The sequence below is a fragment of the Apteryx rowi genome, unplaced genomic scaffold (assembly GCF_003343035.1).
Source record: "Apteryx rowi isolate R43461 unplaced genomic scaffold, aptRow1 scaffold_176, whole genome shotgun sequence".
Taxonomy (NCBI): Eukaryota; Metazoa; Chordata; class Aves; order Apterygiformes; family Apterygidae; genus Apteryx; species Apteryx rowi.
In genome coordinates this window covers 1,592,065-1,607,578 of record NW_020448041.1, presented here as the reverse complement: position 1 = coordinate 1,607,578, position 15,514 = coordinate 1,592,065, and the positions used below count along the sequence as shown (strand labels likewise).

At 53.0% G+C, this 15,514-nt stretch overlaps 1 protein-coding gene across 1 annotated transcript; it reads left to right on the top strand.

The window, feature by feature from the left end:
- Positions 1 to 701: 701 nt before the first annotated feature.
- Positions 702 to 14,984, top strand: CTSB (cathepsin B). The gene is made up of 10 exons (XM_026061101.1): positions 702 to 740; positions 7,607 to 7,759; positions 8,314 to 8,399; positions 9,231 to 9,345; positions 9,893 to 10,011; positions 10,739 to 10,824; positions 11,357 to 11,503; positions 12,494 to 12,610; positions 13,362 to 13,490; positions 13,609 to 14,984. The coding sequence occupies exons 2-10, from the start codon at positions 7,634 to 7,636 to the stop codon at positions 13,704 to 13,706; spliced, it is 1,023 nt and encodes a 340-aa protein (XP_025916886.1). The 5' UTR covers positions 702 to 740; positions 7,607 to 7,633; the 3' UTR covers positions 13,707 to 14,984.
- Positions 14,985 to 15,514: the final 530 nt, after the last annotated feature.

The window sequence follows — 15,514 nt, the reverse complement described above, 5'->3', positions numbered from 1 at the left end:
GCAGGATGCAAGCAGGATGAAGGTGGGATGGGGGAAGGATGCAGTTAGGGTGGAGGTGGGATGGGAGGGGATGGAGGTGGGATGCAGAAGGGAAACAGGCAGGATGCAGTCAGGATGGAGGCAGGGTGGACATGTGATGCAGTCAGGATGGAGGCAGGATGGCAGTGGGATGCAAGCGAAATGGAGGTGGGGTGGAAGAGGGATGCAGTTAGGATGCAGGTGGGATGGAGGTGGGATGGAAGCAGGATGAAGGTGGGATGGAAGTGGGATGCAGATGGGAAGCAAGCAGGATGGAGGCAGGGTGGACATGTGATGCAATCAGGATGGAGGCGGGATGGCAGTGGGATGCAAGCAAAATGGAGGTGGGGTGGAAGAGAGATGCAGTTAGGATGCAGGTGGGATGGAGGTGGGATGGAAGCGGGGTGCAGACGGGAAGCAGGCAGGATGCAAGCAGGATGCAAGCAGGACGGAGGCGAGACGCTGGTGGCATGGAGGTGGGACGGAGATGGGATGCAGTTCGGATGGAGATGGACGGCGGCGGGACGGAGGCGGGACGGAGGCGGGACGCAGCCGGGATGACTCAGCCGCTGGGAGCTGCCCCCGTCGGCGGCCGCGGAGGCGGCTCGGGGCGGTGAGTCACCGCGGGGCGGGCCCGCAGCGCCGGGGGGGCCGGAGCGGATCCGCGGCGGCGCATAAGGAGCGCGGCGGGGCGCGGGCGCGGCGCAGTGCGGCGGGGGCAGGTAAGGGCGGTCCGCGGGTGCGTGCCGGGTTTCTGCGCTGCAGAGCCCGGTGTGTTCGCGCATTTGTGTTTGTGTGTGCGGGGACACACGTCGGGGCCTTCCCCGCTTTGCTTCGCCGGAGCCGGGCGCGGAGCGTTGCGCCTCCCGGGCCCCGAGGGCTGCGGAGCGGTCGGAGCAAACCCGCCGCGGTCACAGGGCTCCGCCGCCCGCCCGGCTGCTGCAAGGGGTCTTTTCTGCTCCCGTCCTCCGCGAGGGGCAGCGCAAGCTGCCGGGGGGCCGGTGCCGCGTTGTCCCCCCCCCCCAGGAGGGGATCCTGGGGTGTCCGCTGGGGCGATGCTCCCCGGCTGGCCCCAGCCCCGCACCGGCCTCTGCCGCCCTCCCCGCAGCGAGGGTGCGAGCGGAGGAGCCGTCGGGGCAGGCTCTGTTTTGGCTATCGGGTGCACCTCGTTTTTTAGCCGTCGCAGGCCCCGGAGGGATGCTGCGGTGTGCGTTGGGCTCCGCATGACGTTTTGTTGCAGGGGAGACTCCCTTAACCCGCTGCGCGTCTTTGAGAAGCAGCTAGTCTTCCTGGAAGCGGAGGGGGAGGAGAGAGGAAATCTTGTTTTCATAATGAAGACTGAAACAAAACAGGCCTGCTCGTCAGCTGACGCTGGGGAGGTCGGGCTGGCACCCGCTGAAGTGCTTCTGGGAACATCCCGTGATGCACACGGCTCCCGGCACCGCGACTCCGGCTTGGAGATGGCGCTGGAGAAAAGCTGCATCACTCCTGTCTGCTGTGCAATGGTCCATCTGTTGCACTCTAAGGATTGCCCTGATACAGCAAAAAGCACTTCCTCACTGTGTTTCCCTCCAGGTCACAAAGTTGGGAGTGTTGATGAGGGCAGTGAATTAGATTATTGCTATTATGGTGTCTGCTGCAGCAGCTGAGGTCTTGTGCAAGACTCTGGTTTATGGATTGGTCTCTAAGAAGTTCTTCTGTGAAGAAGAAAAATCAGTGCAGTTCCATTAGGGAGGAATTTGGAAATTTCATTTTCTGTTAAGGCAAGTGGTATAGATGACCATGGCAACTTGTCTCAAGTGGGGTTTTTTGTTTTGTTCTTTTTTTGTTTGTTTTTGTTGTTAGCTATCCAGCCTGTGCTAATGGTCTGGCTTTCCTTGAAAAGGAATGCAGGGTGGGAAAGAGTGGGTCTTGCATATTAAAAGAAAAAAGGGGGGGGAGGGAAGAGGACAATGTTTTGAGCTTTAATAATAGTCATGCCTGTAATGAAGTCACCTGGCCTTAGGTTCATTGCATACATGTGGGCCACCAAGCTAAACTGGCAGTGCATCAAGCTAAGCAGGATTGCTTCGTTTACACACTTGCTTTATTGTGGCTTCGAGTCACGCACAAATACTGGCAGCCAGCGCAGCGCTGGCCTGAACGAAGGACAAAGCTCATCCTGGGAGGAGGGCTGCTGCTGGAGGAGGCCCCATGACTTGAGTTTTGCTGAGCACCTCTAACCCTGGAGGGATGGTGAGCTACAGCTGTGACAGTGAGACAGCTTTTATCTTCCTCGGATGTGTGAAGAATGGGTGGGTGCCTCTGTCTGTGCCTGGAGGGGTTTGGCCCAGGCACTGTGAACCAGCTGAGAAGTGCTTCTGGGTGGGACTTATCTTGTGGCCTAGTCTGCCTAAACCTAAAAGCTGTGCTTTGAATAGCCTGTCTCCTACCCATTTGACTGCAAAAGGAGCATGGGGAAAGGAGTGGAGAAAAATCCCTAGTTAAATGGGGCCTGTGCTCTTAGATCTCTGAGCAATGTGCAGAAGAGCCTTCTGGTGGGTCTCTGCAGCTAGGGCTGCTGTGAACTGCAAAGGGGTTTGCTCAGGGTCCCCTGTCGCGATTTGGAGATAAAGGTGTGTCTCCCTTGGTTGCTTCAGCAATATGGGAGAAGGTTACGTGACCCTCAGACCTGCTCTTCTCTCTGGTTTAATGTGATCTGAGTGTTTGTGGGTCTGTTTCTGGGAAAGCAGGCAGGAAGCTGCATCTAGCTTCAAAATCTCCCAGGTGTGGTGGGGGATCTGGGTGATAAGTCGCTTCCTTACCTCCCTCCCTCTGCTTGTGTGATTGCAGGCAGCAGCAGGAGGTGCAGAGGGACTGCGCGTGGGTGGTGCAGCATGAGCTGCCACCATCTCGCTGCGGATACTCTCCTCCCTCGCATGCTGGAGCTGCTCTTGCAGCTCTTGCTTGCGTCTGAGCGCGTTCAGCCTCGGCGCTGCCTCTGAAGCACTTCTCCCTGGTTAGCAGCTTGAGGGCTGTGCTTGTATGGCCAAAGTTCCTCTTAGTGAGCATCCAGCTGCTAGAAGACTTGAGTTGTGTGGGTCCTGCCCTGGGTCAGGTGTGAGCTCGCTCATGGGTAGCTACTTTCTGGAGGTGATTTTGTTCTCCCTTTGAGAGACTGCACTGAGATGCTTTGGATCCCAAAGCCCTTGGCAGGGGACTTGCTCTCAGCTCCCAGGTCCACAGACCAAGGGGAGGTGGAACAGCTCTTGAGGGCTGGCTGCAAGCCCCAAACATCTCCCTGGGATCCGGAGGGGTTGCTGAGATGAAGTTGCTGTGTCTGAAGAAGTCAAACAGCCAAGTTTTTTTTGCCTGCTCAGCCACCTTCTTTTGCCAAGTTAAGAGGCTGTGGTGGGGTTTGGCCTGTGAAGACAACCTCTGCCAGAGTCATCCTCAAGCTGTGAGGCTGTGGGCCTTGTGTGTTCTGTGTGTGTGTGCAGCCAGGCTGGATCTGCTGCCTTTTGAGCTTTGGGGTCTTGTGTGCGTAGGTTGCCTGTCCTGGTGTTTGGGCAAATGTTGTGGCAGTTGGTTCCTGAATGCGCTTGGTTCCTTGGAGGGGAGCAGGGCTGGAGGGCTGAGCCTGTACCTGAAGAAGGCTCTGTGTCCTGTGCTTGGTAGGACATAGGATGGAGCCAGTGGGGCAGGGGACAAGGAGATTTAGCAATAGGGAGTCTCTCTGAAACCAGCCACTGCTTGGATCGAGAGCTTTAGCTGCCCACATCGCATGTCTCTACCCAGGCTTGGTTTTGGTGCTGCTCTTTGGGTGATATTTGATATTTGAATTTGCAATGAAGCTTTAAGAAGGAAGGAGATGAGGTGCTAACCGCCTGCAGAGCAACAGTGTGTGTGGAAGAGATAGTGATGGTGGGGAAATACTTGCAAGATAAAGCTGCCGCGTGAAGTATCTTACTCAGCCTTATCTGTGGGGAAAGGGAATGGTCACAGAAGCCAGCAGCCTTGCTTTTACTTCTGCTTTGCCTCCCAAATGCCTTTAAGCTGCCTGGTGACCGGCCTGCCTCTGGTTAGCCAGGTGCATGTGACTCAACATCTCGCAGTTGTCTGCAGAAATTCATCCCACAAGTCCTGTGCCTGCTCTTGCTCTATATATAGATTTGTTATGCACAGGGTACTTGCTTCAGCTGTGGCATGATAGGGAGGAACAAATCATGTGAGATCAAAGGGCTTCCCCTTCCTTCTCCACCCAGATCCCAGGATATTCCATGTCATCCAGCAGCATCCTGACAACCGATTCTAGCTTTGAGTCCCAGCCCCTCAAAAACTTCTGGCGCAGAGCCCATAGGAGATTTGGCTGGAGACTTCTCTATAAAAGTGACTGACTGGCTCCCAGCTGATGGGTTGCACTGGGAGACATAGCTGCTTTCTGCTGCTGGGTTTGCTGGCTCTGAGCCACTTTGTGGGGCAGATGCAATGCAGCAGGCATCCTGCTTAAAATGCCGGTGCCTGTCAGAGGGGAGACTGCATTGCAAAGAGGATATCTCTTTTCAGCTCGGTCTCAGGTTGACTGGAGCTCACAGCTGATAGCCACTGTGATCCTGTAACCTGAGGATGAGAACCTTTCTGAGGCTGTCCGTCGGGAGCCCTGGGCAAGCAGCCTTAGTGACGCAGGAGGCTTTGCGGAGTAGGTTTTTTGGAATGTCATCAAGTTCACAAGCGTCCGACTGAAAACAAACCTGTATCAAGTGGTTTTTGGCCTCAAAAGTGCCTCCCTTCTGTGCTGTGGAAAATAGAAACTTTACTGCTGGAAGGATGGAGGGTTTTTAAAGACCACAGAGGAGGCTTTTAGCCTTAGAGCTGAGCTATGCTCCCTGTGTCAGTGGTAGTGGAGGCTTTGGCTCTGCCGGTTGCTCACCAGGAGCCTTGCAGGGACACTTGGCCTGATGCCTTCCCCTGAACGTGGCCAGGCTGTTGCACCATCTGAGTGACCTTGCTGGGGGCCTGGATGCCCTGTGATGTTATAAAGGTGTGGTGGTGGGGGCACATCTTGTGGGTGCAGTGGGGTTTGACCAAACTCTGGTGTTATACCAGGCACTTGAAGCTGGGGGGAGACTAGGAAGGGGTGTGTGTGTGTTGTGGGGGGGATTTAAATGCTCTGGACCCAGCTCAGCTGTAGCTAGTTCAGTTTGTTCCAGCTTTACAAGCTGTGTATGGGTATAGGAAGGTCAGCCTGTGGCTTTCCAGTGTGTGTTGTCTTCATTCTGGGTGTTGTGACTCTCCAACAGGGCAGGCAAGGCCTTTCTTTAGACCCACTTAACAGAAATGAGGTGCCCCCTCCCCAGTGGGGGCCAAATGGACTTATGGTAGGCCACCTCCCTTCGCTAACCGGCTGCTGGGGACTCCCATGGCACAGCGCGGACCCGTTCTCCATGCAGCAAAGCCTGTGCGTGGTGGCTCAGCCCAGGGAGGCGTCAGGGATCCCGAGGAAGGGGTAGAGAAGATGCTTTGCTCCACTTCTTGCACCTGACTTGGGCTGGTCACCTATAGGCTTCCTATAGCTGCGTTTAAGGTGCACTAGTCAAAACCAGCGCTAGCTTTGTAAATGTGCGTTTTGTTTCTCTGGGTGTAATGTCCTTTCTGCTGACTAAGCAGGAAAGTGGGGCAAGAAAAGAGGGTTTGGAGACCTGTCCTCTGGCAATACCACCAAGTCCCTTGTCTGTGGAAAAACCTCTAAGCAAGTAAATGTATGTAAAACCTCTACAAAGAAGTGAGATTTGGGGGTAGGAGGGACTGAGAGTTTCTGAAACTCAGCTGGGTTTCAAGCCAAGCGTCCTGTTGAAAACACAAAGAAGCCACATGAAAATAAATGATGGCGGGGGGGAAAAAAAAAAGCCCTTTTATACTGTTAGCTGCAACCTCCTGGACTTGTAGCTGGCAGAAAGTAGGACACTCCTGCTGGGCTTTCTTCTCTGGGAGAAGAGAGGCTAAACTTGGCTGTGAGTGGGTGGAGGCAGCCTGCATGGAAATGTGCATGCGTCTGTCCATCCTCAGCTTGAACGTGGCTGTTCAGAAAGCTTTGCTGTCATGAGACTGCAGAGCTGCTGGCAGTAGCTATTTGTCCAGCTGCTTAGGCATATTTGCCCAGAAGGGCTTAAGCCTTGGAGGTGATTACGTGYTTAACTCGCTGAGATGAGTAGGAATTAAAGCCTGAGTGTCTCTGCTGTTTGGGGCTCTGCAGACTAGCTGAGGTCTTGGATTGCCAGCCAGGCTGGAAGCTTGTTTGGGGCTGACTGAGCTTTGTTAAAGTGAGTTGGGAGGCTGTGGTGGAGGAGGATACCCCAGTGGGTTTGCAAAGGCCGGTCGGCTCATAATCTGCCTGGATGTCTGATCCTGAGTTGGGTGCAGAGGTGCTGAGGAACATGAAGGGTTGCTGCTTGGGCTGTAGGTGTGTAAAGGGGTTAAAACAGAGTGGGGTGATTTAACTTAAATTAGGTAAAACCAGGCAGGAAGAAATGGAGTGGTGGTGTGGCTGCCTGTCCTCCAAGCCTCCATCTAGCAGACTAGTTTTCTGCTGCATGAATGAGCCGAATTGATGCCTGGGTGGCGCAAGGCAATGTGGYGGTGAGGCTGGAGTGTCTCCTCTCAACACCAGCAAACTTTAAACTGAGGGTCAAGTTACTTAAAGGGCTTGACTGAGCTGAGGATCACGCAGTTGGCGAAACTGAACTTGTACCTATGCTGTGGTGGTGCTTTGTGCTTCCATGTGGGAGGCAGGAGGCCTGTGGCTGACTCTTGCCTCACTCCTGGATTTCTCCCTCTGTGTTTCTGTTCCCTGGCCCGGGACTTTCTTGGCACCCTGCACCGAGGGATGCAGCTTCAAACCTCCCTTKTGGAAAAGCCCTGCATGAGAGGGGAGCATGGGCTGTAGTGATGGGCTGCTCCTGTGGTGCTTGGACCCACTCTGTGTGGGCAGGAATCCCTTCCCTCAGGGGGTTGTGACCGTGATTAGGGTCCTGAGGGTGGTGGACTGGCCAAAATGAGGCTGTAAAGCCCAGGAATGTGATTTGGAGGGGAGCTGTGGGAGGGATGCCCTCAAAGCACTCCAAGTGAGTGCTGTGCAAGGATGGCAGGCTAGCAAGCATGTGGGGACTGCAGCTCTGCTGGGGTCTGATGTGGTGGGGGAGATCATTTATTCCTTCTCTTAGTCCTTAGCTCTTCTGTTTTGTGGAAGTAAACACAGCTTGTAAGGCCCTCCAAGCTGAAACTCTTGGATCTGCTTCAAAAGCAATTTTCCTGCTGCTACCGATCCGGCGGCAGTCAACCAAACAGCCTTGCCCTGTCTGATTTCTTCTGAGCTGCAGGAAGGGAGTTATTAGCACACTCTTGCATTGCTCCTGATCTCCTGGATAAATTAGGATTGGGAGGAACTTTGTGCAGGCATGTGCTTTATCTTCCTGTGTGTTGCTGATAAACAGCTTCTGGCAGTCCTTCTGCCAAGCCCTGCCAGATCCTGCTTGCAGCAGAGTGGTCTGACCCTGGGTTGAGATGGTTTCGCTCTGGTGTTTGAGCAAATGATAACCAAATCATTTGGCAGGTTGAAGGGACCTGTTCTGAAGCCAAGATGTGGCAGTCCGTGTCTGTCCTGTGTGTCCTGGTGGCCTTTGCCAATGCCCGGAGTGTTCCTTACTACCCTCCCCTCTCCAGTGACTTGGTCAACCACATAAACAAGCTCAACACCACCTGGAAGGTGAGTACAGGGGGCTTTTTGGATGGATTGTGGGATGATCTCACCATAGGACTTAACAGCTGTGATTTGAGGGTCTCATCACAGTGCTTGCATCCAACCAGCCTTGGGTCCCAGCTGGCCTCTCCAATGAGTTGATGCCATCAGGGATTCCTGCGGTGACAATAACTGTGTACCTCCTCCTTAGAACAGAGCACTGATGAATTTGTAGATGAGGAGCAATACTGAGAGGAGAGGAAACTCTGCAGGAGACTGGAAACGAGCAGCAAGTATGAAAGTGTATCGGTGACCTAGCCAAACCTGGCTTGGCCAGGCTGCTGTGGCCAAAGCCTAGAGTTGGACTTTGGCTTATTGGCCACGGTGCCCCACTTCTGGAAGGGGCTGTGTTGTCCTGTCACCGTAGGCAGGTTGGCTCTTGACCCCTGGATTTTAAAAGCAAGTATCAGATACAGGCTGGGTTCGAGGGAGATCTGGAGCCCCAGGCTGGTCACTCTGTGGCTGTGGACTGCACTCAGTAGCTGTGGAGAGTAGTGTGCAGTCACTCTGTCTCTTCCCAGGCAGGACACAACTTCTACAACACTGACATGAGTTACGTGAAGAAGCTCTGTGGCACATTCCTGGGTGGGCCCAAGCTCCCAGTCAGGTGAGTAGTCAGAGAAGGGAAGGTGATGGCCCTGCAAAAGCTTGTGTGGATGCTCCTGTGCGAGTCTGGGGTGGGTGAAGGCCCTTCCCCAACAGGCTCTGAGCAGGGTTCCCCTGAGTGCTGCCACGTGGGGTGCTCTGGGACTGGATGCTCGATTTGCAAAAAGCCCTTTATGTGAAGGGGGTGCAACGTCCTTGTTCTTGCAAGCTGCCAGAGCTCCCCATGCATGCCTGTGCCAGAGCTGAGGCCTTGGGTGAGCCAGAGAGCAAGCAAGGTAAATCCCACCCCACAGAAGAGCTTGGGTCTTCAGAAAGCTGTCAGAGCTCAGTCTACCCAAAGGGGGACAATTTCTGAAAAGGCCCTCTTCCTCTGTTGTGATAACGAACAGCCTGGTGGCAGGAACAGAGGGGCCAGGGCTGAGCCAAATCCTGCAGAGGGGCTTGACCCAGTCTCCTGTGTCAGGAGCATGCCCTAACCCCCAGAGAGCCAGCTGTTTGGGGGTGCAGTGTTCACAGCTTGCTCCTTGGTACCTGGTGTGCATCCTGTACAGAGCTGAGCACAGGAACATGTGTGGTAAACTTCCACCCTGTGTCCTGCAGGATGCTGGAGCAATCATCTAACTTGCAGTCCTTGAACTGGAAAACACTGGGAAATTGCTCACCTGGTCTGAGGACTTCAGAAGTATTTATTCTCCTTAATAAGCAAATAAGTGTTCTGGCTGCCCAGGAGCACTTGTTGTCTTGGTCACCTTCAGTGGAGCTTAGAGGCCTCTGCACCTAGACCTGTTACACTGGTATTCCTATAATAAGACTTACCTCTTTTCACTTGCAGGGTAGATTTTGCTGCAGATATGGACTTGCCAGATAACTTTGACTCACGGAAGCAGTGGCCCAACTGCCCAACCATCAACGAGATAAGAGACCAGGGCTCCTGCGGCTCTTGCTGGGTAAGAGCGTTTTGGCTGCTGCTGCTGTGTGGTTATGGCTGTGTCTATACAGAGTATGCTGGCCAAAAAAAGTGTACTGCTGAGTTTGCTACTGAACTGTGTAGATTACTAGGTTGTATTTCTCCTCCTCCTGGAACCTCCCCAGAGTTTGTGGAGGAAGTGAGACTTCCTCCAGCACAGGGAGGTAGCAGCTATTGGCCCTGGTGCTGCTTTGCTGTCTGTATGAGTTTCCTTGCGGGTCAGTGAGTTCATATTCCTTCTGTCCACCATGGCTTGGATCTGACTGCTTCAATGTGACACACTTCTGTGCAGGAGAGAGTACCTGTTCTGCTCCAGCAATGACCTTCAAAGCCTTTGGGCATGAGTGATGGGGGTTGGATGCAGTGTTTGAGCTTTTCACATGTGGGTTTCTCCTGGCCAGACTCTGGTGCACACAACTCACTTCCCTTCCTGCCAGTGAGCCGCTGTGGACCATGTGCCAGAAGTGTATTTTTGTCTTTCCYGTGACCAGCATGTGATGATCTTTGGTTTTTGGGACTGTCCACAGGCGTTTGGCGCTGTAGAAGCCATTTCAGACAGAATCTGTGTTCATACGAATGCCAAGGTGAACGTGGAGGTCTCGGCGGAGGACTTGTTGTCATGCTGTGGCTTTGAGTGTGGCATGGGGTGAGCTACTACTGATGCTTGTGCTCTTAAAGGGGTGTGGGAGGAGAGAGGACACAAACTGAAGATGCTGGTACTGTTTCAGCTCTGTCTTCCTTGTCCTGTGCCTCTTAACTCCCTAACTGGCAGGAAGCTCAACCAGTAGCTAATGCTATAGATGCTGGAATTAGATGGGAACATAAAGGTGACTGTACAGCCTAAAGGTCTGAGTGGGCCATATCCTGCCTCCAGCAGCAGCTGGATGATGATGGCTGGTTTAGGGAGGGCAAGCACATAGAGATGCTTTCTCATGCTCCCAGGCTCACAATTGGTGGCTGCCTAAGCCAAAGGAGGGATCTTCTAGTAGCCCCAAAGTCTTGGTCTTCAGGTGCAAATGTTCTCCCATYGGAGAGCAGGGCTGGGAGTCGAGGCTCCAGGTTGTTGTTTGGTTTCTGCTGTTCCTGGGGACAAAGGCTGACCAAGGACCTGGTGAGGAGACTCCTGGAAAAGGAGGCACTACTGCTTTGGGATTTGGAGGCATGGATGCTCTTAGCTTGYTCCTGCCTGGATATCCAGGCCTTCCTGTGTCAAGGCCTAGAAATCCTGGGGAAGGGGGAGATGAACTTAAAAAGGACCTGCCTGGAGAAAGCTTTCCTTTAGCCATCTCAAGCTGCCTCCATTTCCTCATCCTTCCCCGAAAGGGGAAGGCTCTGAGCAGGCCTGAGCTGAGACAGCTGTCCCTTTTCTGCAGGTGCAATGGTGGTTATCCCACCAGTGCGTGGAGGTACTGGACAGAGAGGGGCCTTGTGTCTGGTGGTCTCTACGACTCCCATGTAGGTAAGTCCTGGCATGTACCCTTGTGAAAGGAAAGAGGGGCATCTCTGCATGGTTACAGGCTCAGCTGCACCCTTTGCCCTTCTTCTGGGTGCAGGTCTGCATCCTCATAGCTGCTCCTATCCCCACAGCGCCTCCTGATGACCCCTTTGGGACAAGGGGCCCCAAGCAGCACCTAATTGCAGTAGACCCATCCAGGAATGGAGCGCAGTAGTCACAGACCTACAAAACAGCACAAGGCTCCTGCTTCCTGTGAATTTTTTCTTCTGGCCCATTTAATGCACTGTGGATGAGGGAAGGAGCGCTCCTGATGTGCTTCTCTYTCAAAAAAGCAACCTCTGTCTCCTYGTGACATGGCCATAAGCTGTTTGTTTCCATCTCTTCCGTGGCATTGTCAAGACTGAGCTGGTGGAAAGCAGTCTGAAGAGAAACCCRTTACCAGCACAATCTGGTCCCTGCTCTAGCATGGCTGTTGGGGGTGGTGTGTGGAAGGGTGGGCTTGGGGGCAGCCCCTTCACACCCCTGCTCTCGACAGGCTGCCGTCCCTACTCCATCCCTCCTTGYGAGCACCATGTCAACGGCTCCCGGCCACCATGCACAGGTGAGGGTGGGGACACCCCCAGGTGTGAGCGACGCTGCGAACCTGGCTACTCACCTTCATACAAGGAGGACAAGCACTATGGTAAGGGAGGTGGCTTCTGCTTGAGCCTTGTTCCTGATGCATGGGAGCTCCAGAGCTGGTCCCAGCAGCTGTTCAGAATTGTCAGGGACAAACCTCTTCCCAAGCTGTTTTATGGTGGCTGTTTTCTGTGTCCAGCTCATGTCCTCAGGACCAGTGTTCCTGAAGCCAGTGTGAGCTGGGCAGATGCATGTTTTGTATTTGCTGACAAGGGAAACCCTTTTGCTGCTGCCAGCACTTGCTTCAAGCTTTGGTGTTCTGCCTGAGCAGGCAGACTTGGGAGCTGAAGCGATCACCATCGCTCAGCTGAGGCTCCCAGACACTCAACTGGTGAGACCTCATAGCTATAGCATTGCAGCTGAGGAGAGGTAACTCGATCAGCTGCTCTGACAGTGTGCAAAGGAGCATAGTGCTGAGCCCTGTGGGAGTCTGACCTCAAAGCCTTTTCCCTCCTTTCCCCCTTGGGGGTTGCTGGGACTATAAATGTAGGGCAATCTGGCTGCTTGTTGGAGATGACTTGGTTTGTCTGAAGGCCTGGGTGTGTACTGTTTGCTCTGGCTTGGTCTAGTGTTGAAAGCAGAGTGGGAAGGGCAGAGGAAACCTCTGTATATGGAGAAGCTTTTTGAATTCATAGAGTGAAAGCTTGGGCCTTCACCTCCCATTCAAGCAACACAACCCAGGAGAAGACATCTTCTCTTCTGAGTGGTGCTGGTGAGTTTCCATTTTGGAGATAAGGCTGTACAAGGAGAATTTCCCCTCCTGCTGAAGGGGTCTGAAATAGATCTTTGGGTACAGAATAGGACTCTTATGTTCAATCCTTCCTTCTGGAAAAGGGATGAGCAGACTTCCCTGCCTTGCATCTTAAGCAGTTGTTTCATCTGTAACTGGAGAAGCCTTCTTTCACAGTCACATTAAGCAGTCAGTGTAGCTGTCCCAAAATCTAGGTGGCCTGACAATGTCATGCTGACAGTAGGACTTCCCCTTCCTCCCTAGGCATCACATCCTACGGCGTCCCTCACAGTGAGAAGGAAATCATGGCTGAGATCTACAAGAACGGCCCAGTGGAAGGAGCCTTTATTGTCTACGAGGACTTCCTCATGTACAAGTCCGGTGAGTGATGTGTACTGATGCATCAGCACAAAGGGACTTGGAAGCCCTGTTCCCTGCTGCATTTTTTCTGAGGAGGTTTGGTGTGGCCTGGTTTCCCAAAATATTCAGGTGTGAACCTAAGGTCCTTCTGTGGGCCTGGGGAAGTGTAGCCTTCATCCGTTGGGCCTATCTTGTGTAGCCTTGTCCCTCCCCTCTACCTCAGTCCAGAAGAAGACCTCATGCCCAGACTGCAGTACTGGGCTTTTACCTGCACAGTGCAAGAACATGGGCAGATAACCTCTTGTGTTCATTGGTTTATAGCAAGGGGAGTAGATGCTTGGGGCAAGCCCCAACAGGGACCCCCTAAAATTGCAGCTGAGAACAACTGCTGGGATTTTTGGTAAAATCCTGGAAGATGGTTCTCCTGGCTTGGACCCCGGTTATGAACTGCTTGGGATGTGCTGCCTTTGGAGCTCTTACCTCAGTGTCTCTGGGTGTGTGGTATGATGAGCTGACAGGCATTAGTCCTTCCCTCGCTGCTTTTGCCCTCAGGGCATGTCTGCATTGGGTAAGGGAGGTGCAAGAAGGCTCTTGCAGTTGTCCTTCCTCCAAAAGCTTCATTGCTCAATTTAAATGCACTCAAATCGGGAGCTTAACCAGAAAACAGCTCTTCTCAGCTGGTCTCTTTGGGTTTTGATATCAAGTGTCTTAAAGCTGGTAGTGTACATGGAAGGACAGGGGACTGTTGGTGAGCTGGTGTGTTGTCTTGCAGGGGTATACCAGCACGTGTCTGGGGAGCAGGTTGGAGGCCACGCAATCCGGATCCTCGGCTGGGGAGTTGAAAACGGCACTCCTTACTGGCTGGCTGCAAACTCCTGGAATACCGACTGGGGTGATAATGGTGAGGCACTGGAGGTTACCACCTTCAGGAGGCTTGTCTGAGGGGGCCCTGGTTCTTTGAGCCTTAGTGTGGCCCTAGCTGCAATGAGGAGACTAACTTGGCCTTCATGTGCTTCCAGGCTTCTTCAAAATCCTCCGAGGACAGGACCACTGCGGCATTGAGTCGGAGATTGTGGCTGGCATCCCCAGTACGATGCAGTACTGGAAGAGGATGTAARGTTCCTCTTGCACTGCTGCTGAATTGATCAAATCACAAATAATCCTGAGTCCCTGATGCTTTTAACTGATAGATTGGGTGCAGAGCCCCCACTCTAAGAGACTATAGTTGAGGTTACTTTATTAAAGCTTTTATCTTTTTTTGGTTTTGTTTTTTTAATTGTGTGGTGGAGCTGGAGGCAGCAGGTCCTCTACTGATATGTGAGCTGCTCTCTGCAAGCCCCCYGCTCCTGGTGCGTGTGGGGCTGGTGGGGCATTCCCTGCTCAGAGGACTGCAGTGGGGGTTGCTGGCATCTTGTGCCAGTGTTTGGTTAGCTTGAATCTCTTGCAGCCATCCAGCCCAATATAGTGGATTTGGGGAGGACAGGGAGCAGCAGCTTTGTGCTGGGAGTAGGGACTTRGTAAGGCAGTGGAGACCAAACCTGCCAGGAAACCCAGGCCACTTTAAGGCATGATTTGTGCACCCCTGGCTGGAGTGGTCTGCCTCTTCAGTGCCCAAAGCAAGCAGGACATGTTATAGAGCTTGTGCCTTGTTGAATTGGCTAAACTTAGACCTGTTAATGACAAACACTGACTTTCTTGATGTGGGGCTGGAGCTGCATAAAGCCCCTCCTGCCTGTGACAAGTCCTTTGTGAATTGCTTGCTCTGCTCCATTYGGCTGCTTTTTAAACCACTTGTTTCTCAGCTGTTTGTTTTTACTGCTGTAGCCTGGGGTTATTGATCTTTAGGGAAGGGCCTAGCCAGAGCTCCCTGAGCACTTGGGTGCATGTTGGAAAGGGCAAACCATACCATGCTTGTCCAAGGTGGAGTTGCCTGTGCACCTTGGTGTGCTTTAGGTCATGCCTTTGGAAGGATGCTGCAGCTGAAGGGAGTGCGGTGGAGTGCTTTGGGGCTGCAGATGCTGAACTGAGCAGAGAAGAGGGATGCTCTGTAAATCTAGCTTACAGAAGCTTAGAGGCAACTTGCTGCTTTGCACACAACTAAAGATTTTTTTTTTGAGCCACAACCATTAAGAAAGAAAAAACTTATTTTTGTTACTGGGGGGAGGTTTAGTAGCTGTGTAGGAGGAATCATGTGATTTGCCAACACTAATACAGCAAAATAGTTTTTATTTTCTTTTTAAGCACAAGGTACATGGCAACAAGCCTGAAATGAGTGAAGCAGGCCCTCCCCTTGTACTGTATAAATAGCCCCTTACCTCTGCTTACTCAGACAAGTGAGACAGAGCTTTGGTGTATATGAATGAAACAACTGTGCCAATAAAGGATTTCTCCAGTGTCTTGTGTCCTGGCCCTTGGAAATATGGGGAAAATGAAAATCAAGTGRCTGTTCAGGGTGCCTTGGGTTGCTTGCAAAGGTAGGGTGATCATCATCTCTGGTGATGGCACAGCTGATGCCTCTAGGGCATAGGAGCCTCTTACTGCACTGACTCTAAAACCTGCCTCAAACTAGTCTCCTGGGCCTTGGCTGTCTTGGAAGCCAGGTGAGACCTTTCTGTTGTCTTGCAGGTACAGCCAGTCCCAGCCCTGTCCTCTCACCATAGCAGTGACAGGGTTACTGTCAAGCAGGTAGGTGCAGCCACTGCCTTGGACCTRTGCTGACTCCTGGGCAGCTACTGAGGCCTCAGTAAGGTGGAAGGTGCTTCACCATGGACAAGGATGAAGCCAGGACTGCAGCTGGCATCTCTGCAAACTGCATCCTTTAAGTGCACCCTCTGCCACTGTTGATGATGATGGCAGGGCAAGATGCAGGCCCTTCTTGATTTCCTGGTAKGGACTTAGGGCTTCAGATTGACAGCTCAAGAACCA